At 41.7% G+C, this 17,894-nt stretch overlaps 1 protein-coding gene across 3 annotated transcripts in view; it reads right to left on the bottom strand.

The window, feature by feature from the left end:
• Nucleotides 1-17,894, bottom strand: part of LOC124135479 (serine/threonine-protein kinase BRSK2-like) — a 182,421-nt gene that overhangs the window by 72,881 nt on the left and 91,646 nt on the right. For all 3 annotated transcript variants that reach the window (XM_046500852.2, XM_046500851.2, XM_048385603.1), the window contains exon 4: nucleotides 3,612-3,752. In XM_046500852.2, coding sequence (XP_046356808.2) covers nucleotides 3,612-3,752 — 141 coding nt within the window. The remainder of the gene's footprint in view (nucleotides 1-3,611; nucleotides 3,753-17,894) is intronic.

Here is a 17,894-nt window from a genome sequence, read left to right on the forward strand (position 1 = left end):
AGTCAACTTTATAAGTTCATATAACCAATGTCCCAGAATAGCCGTTTCATTTTATTTTATAACTAAAACTGAATATATTACTTTAACAAAATTGGTGCCAAACAGGTGCGTGTCTTGTCCAATTAAGATACACGATAAACTATCTAATTGTTTATATATTCAAGACATTATTTACTTGGTGAAAGCAGTCATTTTATGTTGAGTTGAAAAAGCGTCAAATTCTGTTTTACACATCGAGATTTTCCATACCATGAACGAAAATTAGGGGAGTTATATATTAATCAAAATACCAGTGTCATCTTTCTCCAACGTTATCAAAGACATAAAACCCGCCATGATGTCAAATAGAATGGTGTTATTTTTTGGGTATTTCATTACATTTGATGATAAGGCTAGTGCTCCATTAATAATGGTGCAACATTAGTCAAATTACACCTACACATTCAGGAGAATTTTGGAATCTAAGGACTAAGTTATAGGTTAGATAGGGCCATCCATTTCTCTATTACCTCTTTTTTATGAAGTATGATTTCATCATTTCTTATGGGATTTTTTTAGAACTAAATGTATACAGTTTCAATATCGATATTTGTGTTGGAATAGTTTGGTTCCTCGTGAACAAAACACCACGAACATATATTGTCCTTACCCACAGCTAGTTCTCACCAAGTGACCTGAGTTACAATAAACTAGTGCTAAGTATAGCAGAGTTATGCCCCTTTTCTTTGGACGTGTGTAACCTCTCTGTAGCCTTTTGACGTCATAGAGAAAAATCAGTCTTCGTCATTTATGGCATGCTATTTTTGGCATTGAATGTATGTCGTCGTACATACGCAGCCGCATATAACTCCATTTGATATATAGTCATGTCGTTCAGATATTAGGCAGTATTTTGTTCGTTCACAGTTTCCGTAAAGCTTCTAAATAAATAAAAATTATCACACAGTACTTTTATCGATGTACGATAACAAGAGGAGAAATTTACTGTTTTTCAACGCAAAATAAACTCTCGAACAACAATTAGAAGTGTCTTTTTTTAAAAACGGTTTAATATTTGCAGTTAAATTTACACCATGAAATAGGAAATTTAATATTCTCCACCTCTGCGTAATTTTATAGCCAGAAGTAGATCCAGTGCCACGTGAGCGCAATTCTCGCACAACCTTCACTTTTCTGATCTTAGGAAAGTGTGTGTCAGAAAAAAAATATTTGGCATCCAGAGGGTTAAAAGAACAATGTTGACAGATTATCTGAGAGTGAGGAGCAGTTTTTTATTTTAACAGATTCAACAGATTTGATTAAAATGTGGCATATTTGCCATCTTTCTGTTTCTAGTTTCCTGCTTACAACATAAAAACTTCACAAAAGTTTGTAAATGATTCTTTTTCAGAAATATAATGTAATGTTTTACAGAAAATTGTCTTCTGTTAATTCATACTTGGCACCTTTGGATGATTAGCAACAATGATTAGTTCTGAAAGCAACATGGCTGTTTTGACTGAAGTCAGTATGATAGAAGGTTTGAACTTTATTTTCATTTTTCTCAAAACTGATATGCAACAGAGAAGCCATCTTCCCAGTGTTAGGTACAAGTACACAAGGAAATTTCCAAGTGTCTCGCAGTGCTAGACAATGACCAAAATTTGCCAGTGGTCCAAAGGACCAGCACCAAAAAATATTCTCTACTGGTCTCTACTAGGCACAATGGCACCTAGAGTTTAGACTCCATCTACTGCTGATTTCAAAACTTGTACAAACTTAAATTACTTTGTTCATCCCCCAAATAACACTAGACCACCGGACCACAACTTACTTAATTGTACATGTCCTTAAGAAAATATACTAGACTCGGACCGGCAGACCAGTGTCAGCGTTGAGCACTGGTCTTGACAAGACACACAACAGATGCAGCCAATCAACACGTGTACATTTCTAATGACTATTTGATGGCTGTTACATGACTGACAGGTGTGTGTTAGGTGATGCAGGACAGCGAGCGTCTGTGTTCCTACGTGTTGATTAACGACAGACGAGGCCACATGGCGCTCCTTCACACAGGTGTACTGGTGTGCAGGTGTGCAGGTGTGCAGGTAACAAAATCACAGCTCGGTCTCCTACCTGAGTTATTTCATCCCATGCGTCTACTATGAACTCATTAAGCAATTATCACCCCACCTATGTACACTTATCCTGTTTAATCGACTTCCTGTCTTATTGACTTTCTCATCACGTGTTCTCTGTCCATCATGTTGTTAGAGTAGTTGTTATTATTTAACCTCCTCATGGTAATCTCTCTCTTGTATGCAATTGTTGCTACTGTGAGTGAGTGAGTGAGTATAGTTTTACGACGCTTTTAGCAGTATTCCAGCAATATCACGGCGGGGGACATCAGAAATGGGCTTCACACATCGTACCCATGTCGGGAATCGAACCCGGGTCTTCAGTGTGACGAGCGAACGCTTTAACCAGTAGGCTACGCGACCGCCCTTATTGTTACTGTAAATCCTCCACCTACTATATACAGATTCTGTACCATGTTCATCATTCATAATCTCCTAAAGCCAAGAAATGCAATAGCGAAGGCCAAACTAACTCTATTTCTGAGAGATGGACAGCTACTCGAATGTATATAAACAGAGCAGCCAAGGATAAAAATGAAATTATATTAATATACGAAAATACAAAATAACATCAATACAAATACAGTAATTCTATGAATACCAAAACTGGCAATAGATATGTGTACCCTACTCACACACATGAGTCCCAAAGAGGGACAGGTCAGCCAAAATTGCTAAGGCAGAAGGCGACCTCTTAAACATCTAAAGCAACAACAACAACAACGCTCATCATTCAGCCTTGCTTGACAATGGTATAAGGATCTATACTGAAATGTCGCCTTTACAGTAAATAAGTTGTTGCTATCCATAAATTGTTTCTACTTTGTCATCCGTCAACTTCTAACTAATACCTATCAAACAATTTAAGTTATTGTAATGAAATAAAACAGTTGAGTTTGCAGGTTGGTTTGAATGACTGAATTGTGGGGAAATATCCTGTATCTTTCATTTAAAGTGAAAACAGTGCCATAAAAACGTTATTGTAAGAATGAGTATGTAAATAACAGTTTACTTAGACAAGAACAACAGGACCACCTGTCTACTAATGTTGCTGATGGCTAAGATCACTTTGAGGTTGGCTGGTTGTTTGGTTCGTTGTTTAACGCCGCACTCAGCAATATTCTAGCTACATGACGGCGGTCAGTAAATAATCGAGTCTGGACCAGACAATCCAGTGATTAATACATGTATCATGAGCATTGATCCACACAATGGGGATCGATGACATGCATCAACTAAGTCAGCGAGTCTGACCACCCGATCCCGTTAGTCGCCTCTTACGACAAGCACAGTCATCTTATACGGCAAGCATGGGTTGCTTCTCTTTGAGGAATGAGGCCTTGGTCATGGCAGGAACTAAGTCAACTGTGTCAGTCCAAATACTTCAAACTTAGCTATGCCCAGAAACAGGAAATGCTTGAATCCTTCCCGTCCCGTGTAGTAGTCGGAGACTTTCCGACATACCCCAAAAGCTTCATTCTCCAAACCTACCAGATATTGTGACTATGACAGAAGTCAAGTGCTGAGATTATTTGTCGGAAGAATCGCCGAGCTTCTTTTGGTGTTAGTCTGCCCTTCTTGACGAGGTAGTCAAATAATTCCCCACCAGACACATGCTCCAGTATGAGGTACCTGAAACACAACAAAAAAACATGGTCAACAGGTGGCGGAAACAGTCACCATCTTGGCAGTAGGGGAGGCATGGTAGCCTCAAGTGAGAGAGTTTGGTTTTACGCCGCTTTTAGCAATATTCCAGCAATATCACGGCGGGGGACACCAGAAATGGGCTTCACACACTGTACCCATGTCAGGAATCAAACCCGGGTCTTTGGCGTGACGAGCGAACGCTTTAACCACGAGGCTACCCGACATCCCCTTAGTCTCAAGACATTATGGGGTACCCACAGTAGAACAAACAGTCAACAGGTTGCGGAGACAGTCACCATCTAGCAAACATGGTCAAAGATGTTTACCACTTTTGTGAAAGCCACAAGTACAGGCATAATTAGGAAAGCTTATGGACAAATTACTCTTTAAAAAAGTGTTAGGTGCAACAGATTATTGGTAAAACCTCCTAGAACACACCTATGCATCCAACGGCATCCAATATGACATGGTCTGCCCCTTAGCAATATGGAATGTGTGTTAGCAGCGTTAAAAATTGGTACTAGTAGTGTAGTCCTTGCCAAACTGCCCAATAGTTAGGGTATCATAAGGATGAGTAGAAGTTTGCCGTTTCTAAGGGTTTTGCTATATGATATCATTATAAGGACTAACTAAACTGTTAGTTTCTACTGCTGGTGTTAGGCTCAGGCATAAGGTTTGAACCCAAAGCAGTCCTAGACGAATTCTGCGATTACTGGTAGAAATAAGCATGTGAAGTTTCAGCTGCATTGGTCCAGTGGTTCTAAGAAGATGCTAACCGACGCCAACTGATGGCATACAACCAGGCCATGACATAAGTTCACTTGACTTATTGTCATGTGAACTGATGAGAATACTGCCCACAACACGACGGTAATAACAGATTTCTTCATTTACAATATAAACTGGATTCTCATGTTACAAATTAGGACAATTTCTACATTTATCAATTCAGTATCCAATTCGAGTACACCTTACTCTGAAATACAATACAATTGAGAATGCATATGCTGTACAATATAGCCGTTAGTCAAAAAGTAGCTGTCAGAAAACAATTTTGCAATAATCCTAAATAGTCTCATGTTTCAACTCACAATAAACAAGCGACGGTATTTCATTTAATGAGAGTGACCTCCCCCTCAGCTACAAGTTGCTTGTGTAATGCTGCCTATCTACAGAACAATAATTCCGAACAACGTTAACAAGCATTGACGTACTGCCAAATATCCTACTCCGATCCTCCAACAGACACGAAACCAATCCGGACTAATTCCCTGACTGATCGAAATATTCATATATACAACACATTAACATGTGTATACCCATGGAAGCGCTGCCGGAACTATCTACTGTTGAGGACGCCAGCCCAGAGAGGGGGAGCCCTTGCGGTACACATGGCAGTGATATAACCCTCAAGATGGGGACAATGGTCACTCGTGTAATGACGGGCTGATCCACTACTGGCTTCTTATCGCGTCATTTACAAGTCATTAGCGTATAGAGATTGTCTGTTGGGACGATGCTTGTCGGGAATGTCAAATGTGGCTCAAAGCTTCAAAATCGAGCGTGATGGGTTTAAAGTCGCTTTGAACAGTATTTCAGTTATATCACTGCGTGTCAGGTTGATGTGGGAGGTAAGCCCGAATTGATGCAGATCTTTGACATGAATGTCACTTTGGCGATAACAATGAGCGGCCAGAAACATCAGGGTAAACCAGTGTAACCGGCAGAAATGTCATCCCAGAACCACCACCCCCCCCCAAACGCATGCACGCACACCATATAGAGGAAAGGGAGGTTCAGCCGAAACCAGATCTTTTCCCTTGCACAATGTTTAAAATAAATGTTAAATTCACATCTTCCTCCAATTATAACCCCTCCAATAGATTGCTTGAACAGAGCAAAGCAGGGAGGACATGGACATGGATGAATTGTCTCGTCCATGTTGTCAATTCTTTGCTTATAATTTTGACGCTCTCTGCTGAGCCTAAGGGACACAACTCTGCAAAGCAAATAGTGGCGCCTTAAGTAACTCAGCCACTCCTGCACCCTACCGTGACAAATCTTGTCACTTGTGTCAAATGTGGCTCAAAACCAGGAATTTAGGTTAAAATGTTATCAGAAACACACATTGAGTAAATTCCTTTTTTTTAAAACAGGAATATTCTTTTATAAGTCAAGACCCTGATATTCATTTGTAAGCTGTCAAGATTGCTTACAGACAGACTATCACAGCGGTTGGTGCTATCACGGCGGTGATGACTGGCAGACAAATCTCTTAACTTAAGTTAGAAATAATTATCTGGACGTCACAGTCTCCAAACACAAATCCATCAAACTACTTCAAATCTCAATGTCAACACGACTAAAGGTCACCACACTAAAATTTAATGTCTCTCCCTACCATGTTCAATCGCATTTAAACTATGTTGTCATGCTTTCAAATTATTGGAAGGACGGAATTCTATTGAGAAAACGGACTTGTATTAACATTATGTGTCAACACTACAAAAACCCAATCCCACGTTTGCATGGACAGGATGTGTCAATCTTTCTTGTTGTTCTGGTAACAAAGACTTGCACCATCAAGAAATTACATTTACTGATGAAACAATTACTGTGCTGAATGTGACTTGGTTTCCACGGTGATTGGGTGTGGTTTGGGTGGGTCCATTGTTACAGTTGGTGGTTTGGGTGAGGCCACTGTTACAGTGGGTGGTTTGGGTGAGGCCAGTGTTACAGTGGGTGGTTTGGGTGAGGCCAGTGTTACAGTGGGTGGTTCGGGTGAGGCCAGTGTTACAGTGGGTGGTTTGGGTGAGGCCACTGTTGTAATGGGTGGTTTGGGTGAGGCCATTGTTACAGTTGGTGGTTTGGGTGAGGCCATTGTTACAGTTGGTGGTTTGGGTGAGGCCACTGTTCTAATGGGTGGTTTGGATGGGACCATTGGTAGAACAGGTGGTTTAGGTGGGGCCACTGTTAAGAGTGGGTGGGTTGGGGTGAGGCTGACTATTAGAGTTGGTGGTTTAGTTGGACCTTACGTTGGAGTGGGGTTCTTGTGGATTCTTCAAGACATACAATTGTGTTCTCTGAAGGAAGAGCCAAACATCTGTTGTAAACCTAAAACACATCACCTTTCAGGACATCCAGTATTATATCTCACAAAAAACCTACTAAAAAAATCCCAGATGCCCTGAATCTAAAACATTCAGTGTCTCAAGAACACCAACCTTCAAGCGAGAATCGAAGCAGATTTTAACTGGGCGTATACGGTACCATCATAATAACAGGTGACAAGAACGAACCATTTCTGGTATAGATGAAGTCTCTTGGCAAACAAATTGAATTCTGGAGCATTAACTACATCATGTAGAAGATCCCCACAAGGAACGGCATATGGCACTATTTTCCCATGAAATATTCATAAGACATTCAGTGGTATGACCCGATGTTCCACGTAAGTCATGAATAAACCAAGTCACAGCCAGTGCCTCCCAACAGCATCCTCCTTTATCCAGGGTTTATATCTCCACTCATAGCTTCATGCTGAGTCCAGTTAATGGCGTGCAAATGACATGACACTGAAACTGTCCATCTGGTCAATGAGGTGCTGACTGATGGAATGGGCCCGTGAAGATCCGGGGTAGAATAGGTCTTCAGCAACCCATGCTTGCCGTAAAAGGTGACTACGCTTGTCGTAAAAGGCGACTAACGGGATCGGGTGGTCAGGCTTGGTGACCTGGTTGATGCATGTCATCGGTCCCAATTGCGTGGATCGATGCTCATGTTGTCAATCACTGGATTGTCTGGTCCAGACTCGATTATTTACAGACCGCCGTCATATAGCTGGAATATTGCTGAGTGCAGCATTAAACAACAAACCAAACCAAAAAAAACTGATGGAATGAGAGATGTACTGCAAATATCCATGGAATATACTCAACGTCATTATTGAGGGTCACGTAGGTAAAAGATAAAGTATTAAAACAACGTCACATTTTCAATTTCCAAGAGTGCAGTTCAGGTGCATCTGAAATGAACTATTTTATACCCACATTAACTGTTACGTGTCATGCCTTGCACATTCATTGTCTAAACCACTTGTTGCGTTCAGACGTGTGTTTTGTTTTTCCACCACCTTCAATCTTGGACTTTTCATTGTTTTCAACAGTCGTCCATTCTTCCAGTTTCATGAAAACATCCAATCAGTGTGACAGGCATAGACAACATGTTTTCTAACTGTTAATCACATTGTCAACATACTCAGCTTTTCAAGGCTGCAAACTGTCATTTTTCAGGTTCTTTTAGTTGGGTTATTAGCCTTAGTCTGTCAATATTTTATTAAAACCAACATACACTACTATAATATTATTCAGAAAGAGCCGCAGTCGGGTAGCCTAGTGGTTAAAGCGTTCGCTCGTCATGCCGAAGACCTGGGTTTGTTTCCCGACATGGGTACAATATGTGAAGCCCATTTCTGGTGTCCCCCGCCGTGATGTTGCTGGAATATTGCAAAAAGCGACGTAAAACCAAACTCATTCACTCACTCTATAAAAAGGAATATGACCATCACATATTTTCCAGCAAGATCTTTTTTCATGTCCAACAAAAAAAAAATATGATAAGTTTGTCATGAATTCTTCATAAATTTTGGCACACAAATCTATCACTGTGATAGATCTCAATTAGATTTTGCATGGACAAATCTCATATTGCTGAACATAGAGATTGTAATCTGATGTGCATCATCTGTCAGGCAGCATGACATGACAGTCAAGATTTGTTGTCTCCACAAGAAATTACAATTCTCGATCCAGGAATAAAAGTGTCTGTAATCTGAGAAAGAAAACTAACAGTCTGAGAGGACTGAGAAATGAAGTCACAACAGTAGGATGTTACTTCACCAACAGAATCTTCTCTCACTACGTCACTTACAAAGTTCTTGTAGAGGTTGTTTTGATTTTCATTGCATGACCAAACCCATTGTTCATGGTTTGAAGAAGCAGTATGGTGGCCACAGATGGAACTATCCATCTGCATGACATACAGCGAGACAGAATGCGGAAAAGAATTTGTGGAATTGATGGTGCCACACAACAATCTGGAAGTGACTGGTCTGTGTGACTGGCTCTACATTGCTGTAGGACTGACATGTAATATACACATCTCTCATTCATCTCTCCCATCAGTGGGGGCAATGTCAAGTCAGCTGCACCATCGTTCTACTGGACCGGTGCTTCCAGTGAGTGAGTGAGTGAGTGCTTCAGCGGTTGAGTGAGTGAGTGAGTGAGTGAGTGAGTGAGTGAGTGCATGCGTGTGTGAGTGATTGAGTGGCTAAGTGGTTGTGTGAGTGAGTGAGTGAGTGAGTGGCTTAGTGAATGGCTTAGTGAGTTGTTGAGTGAGCGAGTGAGTGAGTGAGCGGTTGAGTGAGCGAGTGAATGGTAGAGTGAGTGAGTGAGTGAGTGGTTGAGTGAGCGGTTGTGTGAGCAGTTGAGTTAGTGAGTGAAAGGTAGAGTGAGTTAGTGAGTAAGGGCGAGTGAGTGGTTGAGTGGTTGAGTGTGTGAGAGAGTGATGGATTGAGTGGGCAAATGGCTTAGTGAGTGGTTGAGTATGTGGTTGAGTGGTAGATTGTGAGTGAGTGAGTGAGTGAGTGAGTGAGTGAGTGAGTTTGTAATAGTCTAACTGTTCTGATTAATTTCCAGAGCAAGAAATGTCAAGAACAGATTCAAGCCAGCTGTCTCCCATGCTGTTAACTAACCTGTCGAGGATTGACCTTCTATAAATGAAATTTCAGAGATTTCAAACCACTTTCTAAGATCCACTGGTGAAAGTCAAACGTTGTTTCCCTGACGCCCTGTCTACTGCCATTTAATGTGTATGTTGAAAAACACTTTCTCATTATAAAAATGACATGAGTATATTGGGTAGAGGTGAGGTGAAATGGAGTTCATGTTCAAGGTTATTGTAATTACATAGCAATGTGCGTGCATGTGGGAGTGTGTACCAGTGTGTTTCATAGTGCTAGCCCACTGAGATACCATGCTGCAGTTTAACATGAATACCCCACTCAGACACAGTATACTGACTCCAAGCAGACAAGTCCTTGTTTTAGGGTAAAAAAAGAACCATCTTCGAACATCTTGATTTGTTGATTTGTCCTGGTTTGTCATGTCATAGATATCATTTGACAAAAACACTGCAATCTAGTAGCTAAAAGCAATTTTCAATGCTAACCTTGCATTTGAGGTCCCACAGTGTTTTATTGCTGATTTTATAAGTTAAAGATATGTGAATCAAGAAACAAGTGGATGCCAACTAATTTAATTAAAATGTGTTTTAAAATATACCCTTGGAATCTCAAGCGCCAGCAGAGGACCGTATGGAGGCAAAATAAGTTGTTCGGTAAGTAGCACAAAATGGAGTACTTCCTGTACAGACTGTTTACATTAGTTACTCATTTTCTACCTCATTTTCACATGCATGTCATGCAACGACAATAAAATGACCTTTTCTGCCATTGTTGGTATTCCCAGTGTACACTGTACAGAACCTACAGAGGGTATTTAGGGAGAATTGTGACGTGGGAGCCTCTTGGGGCTGAGATGGGTAACTCAGGTACTCGGGTCGGGTGGGTCGTGAATAAGATCCGGGTACCCACAGGACAACCTTGAGACGAATAGTAACATGATGTATTGTTTAGCTACAATAAAAACAAAACTCCATGGTTACACAACAAGTCGCTAAAGATCGCATTTCTTTCTGACTATGCACACATTCCTTCTGACTTTTATGTTTGAGTAAAGCTTCAGTCAACTTCAGTGTATGCATGATCAGATTGTTATACATGTTATATACGTGTATCAAAATGCCACAGGTCCAGTAAAACAATCCAACATCTTGTACCCAACTCTTGAGACCTGCAGCACGTAACACTTAACATAACACTTTCTTGTTTACCGCTGCACTCAGCAATATTCCATCTATATGACGGCAGTCTGTAAATGATCGAGTATGGACCAGACAATCCAGTGATTGATATCATGCAGGGATGAGAATGGATATTTTCTTTTTCAGCTGAAACTTCTTTTCAATGGAGTGTGGTCCATAATTTGGGGGTGTTTATGGGGGGGGTCATCAGAATTTAACAAATTTGTGGTCACTAATATTCGAGGATCCGCGGAAGATTCTCATCCCTGATCATGAGTATCGATCTATGCGATACGATGACATGCATCAACCAAGTCAGAGAGCCTGACCACCCGATCCCGTTAGTCGCCTCTCATGACAAGCATATCATGACAAGTAACAGTCAATGTGGGTATTTATAAAATGGTTTGTTCCAGATCCACTCTTGGAAGGTGAAAATTCAACATTTTTGGAATACTCGTATCTCCTATCATCTACGTGACCCCTCTATAATGATGCTGAGTATATAAACGTAGAGGACCCCCCCCCCCCCCCCCCCGGGCCAGCAAGCAGACAATCAGTGTAACCTGGTACGTGCACATAAACACTGTGGTCGCCCCTCATCCATCTTTGTCTCTTTTCACAGCTGGGTCTTACATAAACAAGGCATGGCCAGAGAACATAACCAGAGGTAACCATGGCGAAAAGGACACCTTTCCAGCACTAGGTCTGTTGAAGATTCTTATTCTTTATATCACCGATGCTGTCTATTAATGTGTTAGTGAGTGAGTGAGTGAGTGAGTGAGTGAGTGAGTGAGTGAGTGAGTGAGTGAGTGAGTTAGTTAGTGGGTGGATGGGTCTGATATTTTTTTTAAAACAGTTAATCAATTATATCACAGCAATGTGGGAGGAACGGGTGAGTGAGTGAGTGGGTGGGTGGGTTAACGGGATCGGTAGTCAGGCTCGCTGACTTGGTTGATACAAGTCATCGTAACTCAATTGTGTAGAACAATGCTCATCATGTCAATCACTGGATTGTTTGGTCCAGACTCGATTATTTACAAATCACCCGTGTAGGTGGTCAGGCTCGCATGACATGGTTAAAGCATGCCATCGTATCCCAATTGCATTGATAGATGCTCATGATGCCTATCACTGGCTTGTCTGGTCTATACTCGATTGCTTGCAGACTGCCATCATATAGCTGGAATATTGCTGAGTGCGGCGTTAAACAACAAATAAACAAACAGTTCCAGTATTTTAGCTCCCCACATCAATGATGGTATTAATCCACAGATGAAACATTGAAAGACCTCCTCAAAGAGGATTAATTCATGTCTGTCCAAGAAACACCTTCTTCAGCTATAAACTTGTCATCCTTTCCAACCCTCACTGCCCAGCACCTCATCCCACGTGAGTGGCTAAAGAAGATCCTGCCATCATGCGGCCACCAAGAATCTAGAGCAACTCATTCAAGACCTCCAGTTTTGACCAGAAAAGACATTAACCTCCATTTGAACACTCCTCGAGGCTTGATGGAACAATGCAGACAGCTATCCCCACTGTAATTACCAGTGAAGAAAGTGATGTGAATCAGTCTCACACAGATTTGTGACCGAGGCATGGTGATCGCCCATCCATCATACCATTTCTTACGGCGTCTTTGGTATTTTAAACTTGATGATACAATACTCTCTCTGTTTTATACAACATTTATTCAAAGCATCATAGCTTTTAATATAAACTGCTGGTATGGGAGCCTGTCTGTTCAAAATGAAACTAAAATACATAAAATTTTAAAGCAAGAAAATATTGAGGTACCTAATTTTAACAAATCGGAGAAATTTATGAGCAGCAAATTGTCAAAAAGGTGCGTAAGATACTAAATGACAGCAGTCATATACTTAATTCCGAATATTAGTTTCTACCTTCTGGCCATCGACTGCGCATAAGTCTTTTAAATGTTTATCTGTTTGATACTTTTTAACAGTTCGTTGTTTTACACAAATCTTACCCTGTCATTATCCTTTTTATTACTCTTGCTGTGATAGTGAGTGAGTGAGTTGGTTTAACGCCGCTTTTAACAGTATTCCAGTTATATCACGGCGTGTCAGCTTAATGTGGGAGGAAAGCCCGAAGTGATGCAGGTCTTAGACGTTTACCACTTCGGTGAAACCCACGAGCACGGGTATGGTGCTGACAAACCTAGAAACATAATCGGGGCGAACCAGGATTTCGAACCCACAATCATAGGTTTCTGGCGTGTCCAAGGGACGCAACTCTGCACAGCGAATCGCAGCGCCTTAGACGACTGGGCCACCCGTGCCCCCCCTTGCTGTGATATAAATACACACACTTTAAAATACCATTTCTTGTCATCGCTGTGATAGTGTTCTAGTTTCTACTGTCCATTGTCTCCTGCTGAGTGTGTGTGTGGTGTATTGAGCAATACAACAGGACCACACCCACTTCTGGTGTGTCCAGCAATACAACAGGACCACACCCACCTCTGGGGTGTCCACCAGTACAACAGGACCACACCCACCTCTGGTGTGTCCACCAATACAACAGAACCACACCCACCTCTGGTGTGTCCACCAATACAACAGAACCACACCCACCTCTGGTGTGTCCACCAATACAACAGAACCACACCACCAGTACAACATGACCACACCCACCTCTGGTGTGTCCACCAATACAACAGAACCAGACCCACCTCTGGTGTGTCCACCAATACAACAGAACCACACCCACCTCTGGTGTGTCCACCAATACAACAGAACCACACCACCAGTACAACAGGACCACACCCACCAGTACAACAGGACCACACCCACCTCTGGTGTGTCCACCAGTAAAACAGCACCACACCACCAGTACAACATGACCACACCAACCTCCAATGCTCTCAGTTTGACTGCAGGCAAGCTGACACCACTCAACCACAATGGGTTCAGTTACTGGAACTGCATCCTCCACAACAACTTGATTATTGCGCAACTAGTGAGGATAAGGTCACTGCTATAACGTTACATGGTTGTAAACATCGTAATGAACTGATATCAACAGGGACTATTGATTATTCAACAAATGTTCCACCCACTGACACACATTCTCAGTGACATCCGGAAGACACGGACAGCAAGTGAGTGAATGCTGTTTAGTGCTGTATTCAAACGATATCACACGCAGCCTGTCAAACCAGTGACAGAAATCATGAGTAACCATCCATGTAACCAGGTTTCAATGACACACTCTTGTTACTGATTAGAAAATGTTTTTGTTTGTTTGTCGTTTAACGCTGCATTCCCGGTATGTGATGGAGGTCTGTAAGAAATTGAGTCTGACCAGACAATCCAGTGATTGACATCATGAGCATTTATCTCTTATGACAAGCACGTGTTGCTGAAGACCAATTCTTACCTGGATCTGCACAGGTTTGGTATACCAAAGGTTGTTCCCAAGCTAAAGTGAGTGAATGTTGTTTAACACTGCAAATGAACAATATTCAAATTTTCTATAGATATTACAGAACCTGTTGAGATTCCAGGTGGGTATAGGTTCCCAGCAGTCTATGTTTGTCACAAGAGGTTATTTAGAAGGATCGGGTGGTCAGGCATAGTAATCTCATTAAAATCAGGACCTCTGTGGTCTAGTGGTAGAGCGTTCACCCAGAGAGCGGAAGGTCCTGGGTTCGATCCCTCGCTGCGTCATACCAAAAGATGTTAAAATATGGTACTTGTTGTAACCCTACCTGGCCTATAAGTGTAATAATCTTGGATGCGACGTTTAACTCATTTCACCTCACCTCACTACTAAAATAAGATCTTTTACTCAGATACGATCCCTTTCTGCATCTGTGGCCACCTCCATAGGAGGTCGTGCTGGGTGACCTTTCTTATCAGCCAATCAGTGATGAGGCTTCTAATTTCTCAGTATGAGATAGCGATGCATTCAGAAAAGCATATCTGATTTCTGTATCTCAGAAACAAATATAATCGGGGACTACCATAATATAGTTGTGGATGTGTAATACACCCTCTTGTTTCTGAGCGACATGGTATCTACACCTCTACACCAGAATGGGAGTATGATCAAAGGAATAATTGTGTTCTGTGTGGGGTTTTATTTGTATTTCCAAATAAAGGTGGTCAAGAAATGAAGCTGAATCTATGCAGAAAGCTGACATATAATTGGCTCAAGAAGCAATGCACAATTTGTTTTAAAATGGGCAGTCGAAGTTTGCTCAGGGCTCACCTGACTTGTCCCGCATTTGGTGAGTGAGTGAGTGAGTGAGTGAGTGAGTGAGTGAGTGAGTGGGTGGATGGGTGGGTGGGTGAGTGAGTGAGTGGGTGGGTGGGTGGTTCTGATACTGTTAAAATCAGTTAATCAATTATATCACAGCAATGTGGGAGGTATGGGTCAGTGAGAGAGTGAGAAAGTGAGTCAGTAAGTGAGTGAGAAAGTGAGTGAGTGAGAGAGTAAGTGAGTGAGTGAGTCAGTGTATCATTTTCAGGGCGAATAAGGGATCCAACCCATGATTAACAGATGCAGGCACCACCAAGAGACACAGCTCATTGCCCTAATATTTGCCGAGTATTTCTAGCTTTGTCCCCCTTAATGTCTGGCAGTTCTTCACACAAGGCTCCCCTCTGTGCCCTGACTGTCTGGCAGTTCTTCACACAAGGCTCCCCTCTGTCCCCTGACTGTCTGGCAGGTCTTCACACAAGGCTCCCCTCTGTCCCCTGACTGTCTGGCAGGTCTTCACACAAGGCTCCCCTCTGTGCCCTGACTGTCTGGCAGTTCTTCACACAAGGCTCCCCTCTTTCCCCTGACTGTCTGGCAGTTCTTCACACAAGGCTCCCCTCTGTCCCCTGACTGTCTGGCAGGTCTTCACACAAGGCTCCCCTCTGTGCCCTGACTGTCTGGCAGTTCTTCACACAAGGCTCCCCTCTGTCCCCTGACTGTCTGGCAGGTCTTCACACAAGGCTCCCCTCTGTCCCCTGACTGTCTGGTAGGTCTTCACACAAGGCTCCCCTCTGTCCCCTGACTGTCTGGCAGGTCTTCACACAAGGCTCCCCTCTGTCCCCTGACTGTCTGGCAGGTCTTCACACAAGGCTTCTCTGAAGCCCCATGAAAGGCTATAGTCACACAGAGACAGGAAACCCACATGCCCATTAAGATAAAGGTATGTTCTCGTGTCTGCTAAAAGCTATTGATCTGGTAGCTGTCAGCACTGTGTGAAATCACTGTAAATCATCCCACAACAAAATCCACTACGATCTCAAGCTAATCTTTGTCCAGAAGTGAGACCAACTTCTGATTTGGATATTTTGAAGTCATCTTCTGCCAGACTTCCTAGTTCAGTGATGGATTTCATATTCAATTACTACGCTTATAATTAAATTCAGATACAGATAATTATTACAGCAATCTGCTTTGGAAAAGACGAATCTCTTTCTTCATCAATATGGATGTTCTTTGAACATAGGCTTCCAAAGAGTGACAAAATGACTAAATTCAAGAGAAAGAACATCCAAGGACATTTTTCAGCTGATAAGTAGTAGACAATCTTAGGAATCTTAGGTAATGAATTTTTAAAGGAACACTGTTTTGCTTGGCAGGTAAACCTAATTATCAAGGCATTTTCTAATGAAAAATATATATTTTGCCAACAAATAATCCGAATTTTTTGGGAAGAAAACATACCAGAAGACTCTTCCAATTTTAATCACTAAAAAACAAAAGCACCTTAAGCTGCACATTAATAGCATGCACTCAAAAATTGAAAATTATCATTCTTCCCAAAGCAATAATATTTTAATTATTCAAAAAAAGAAACTCTAACAGACCATCTGCCAAGGGCAGTATTTTAACTTGAGCCACAACAAACTTTTAGAAGATTATAAAGAAGAAACGTAAATCTAAAAATCAAATCAGGATCAAACCAAAACGCAGTCCAGAACATAGTTCCACCATCATGACCACAAAAACCAAAAACAGACCTAAACCAACTACACGAACAACAAAACCCGATCAAAAGAAGAGCTTACATTCCCCTACTTCATAACCACAATATTCCCTTCACATGAAGGATGGTTATTCAACATACTCCCTTACCGCCCTGACAAGTACTTCCTGTTTCAGCCCTGACCAATAATCTTTCATTGATTGATCCACGGACCACATCCATCCAGCACGTTCCCACTGCCGGCAATCGCTCAGCACTGGAGGTGCAGAAGAGGCTTATAGGAACAATGGCCGCACGGGCATTACCGCAGGGATGGATGTCGATCATTTTGCCCAAAACCTATTTCACAACTGCAAGAGGCTCCCGGACAATGTCTGCTCGCTGCCGACCGGGAATGTCTTCTTTGATGGATGAGTCTGAAGAGGTCACTATGACAACCTGATGCACATCTTCTGATTGTGTAATACCAAGTCTGTAACAACATGTCTGCGTGGTTAAGACTTTAACAAGGCCGTCTGTTCGTCCTCATCACAGGAGACAGTGAGGCTCTGCTGCTTACCAGGGGTTAAAATGTCTTTTCAGTGTCCTCGACCGGAGGTTTTCTTGGTAAGTCAAAGAGGATTGTGCATAAGTCAAGTTTGTTTGCCTAATTGTTTGTTTGTTTAATGCGGCACTCAGCAATATTCTATCTATATGATGATGGTCTGTAAATAATCAGGTCTGAACCAGACAATCCAGTGATGGATGTCATGAGCATGACATGCATAAACCTTGTCAGCAGGCATGACCACCTGATCCTGTTAGTCGACCCTTATGACAAGCATGGGTTGCTGAAGACCTTTTCTAACCCGGATCTTCACGGGACACGTAATTCAAGTGAGTTTGTAGTATTGTTGTGAGTCACGGAACAAGATAAGTAATAATAGAGCCAATGGTATAATCCTTAGTCCTCTCTGAATTCTCGTACATGAAGGAGTTTAACACTGAAGTGGAACATCAGAAGTGATTCATTACATATTTTTTTTTCTAAAAATCTCACTTATATTATAAAAACACTTGTGATCTATATTTCAACATAAAGTATTTAGTCGTATACAATAAGACAGGACAAAAACTGTATTTGAATGAGTATTATGAGCCCTTTTCCCCCAAGCTGGGGATTTTAAAAAAAAATATTAAAAATTGTCCCTGAAAATTCATGAAAATAATAATTATGTTCAGACTGTTAAAAGAATAGAAGTTGCCTGCCACAA

The sequence above is a fragment of the Haliotis rufescens genome, unplaced genomic scaffold (genome assembly GCF_023055435.1).
Source record: "Haliotis rufescens isolate VD_foot unplaced genomic scaffold, xgHalRufe1.0.p SCAF_6, whole genome shotgun sequence".
Lineage (NCBI taxonomy): Eukaryota > Metazoa > Mollusca > Gastropoda > Lepetellida > Haliotidae > Haliotis > Haliotis rufescens.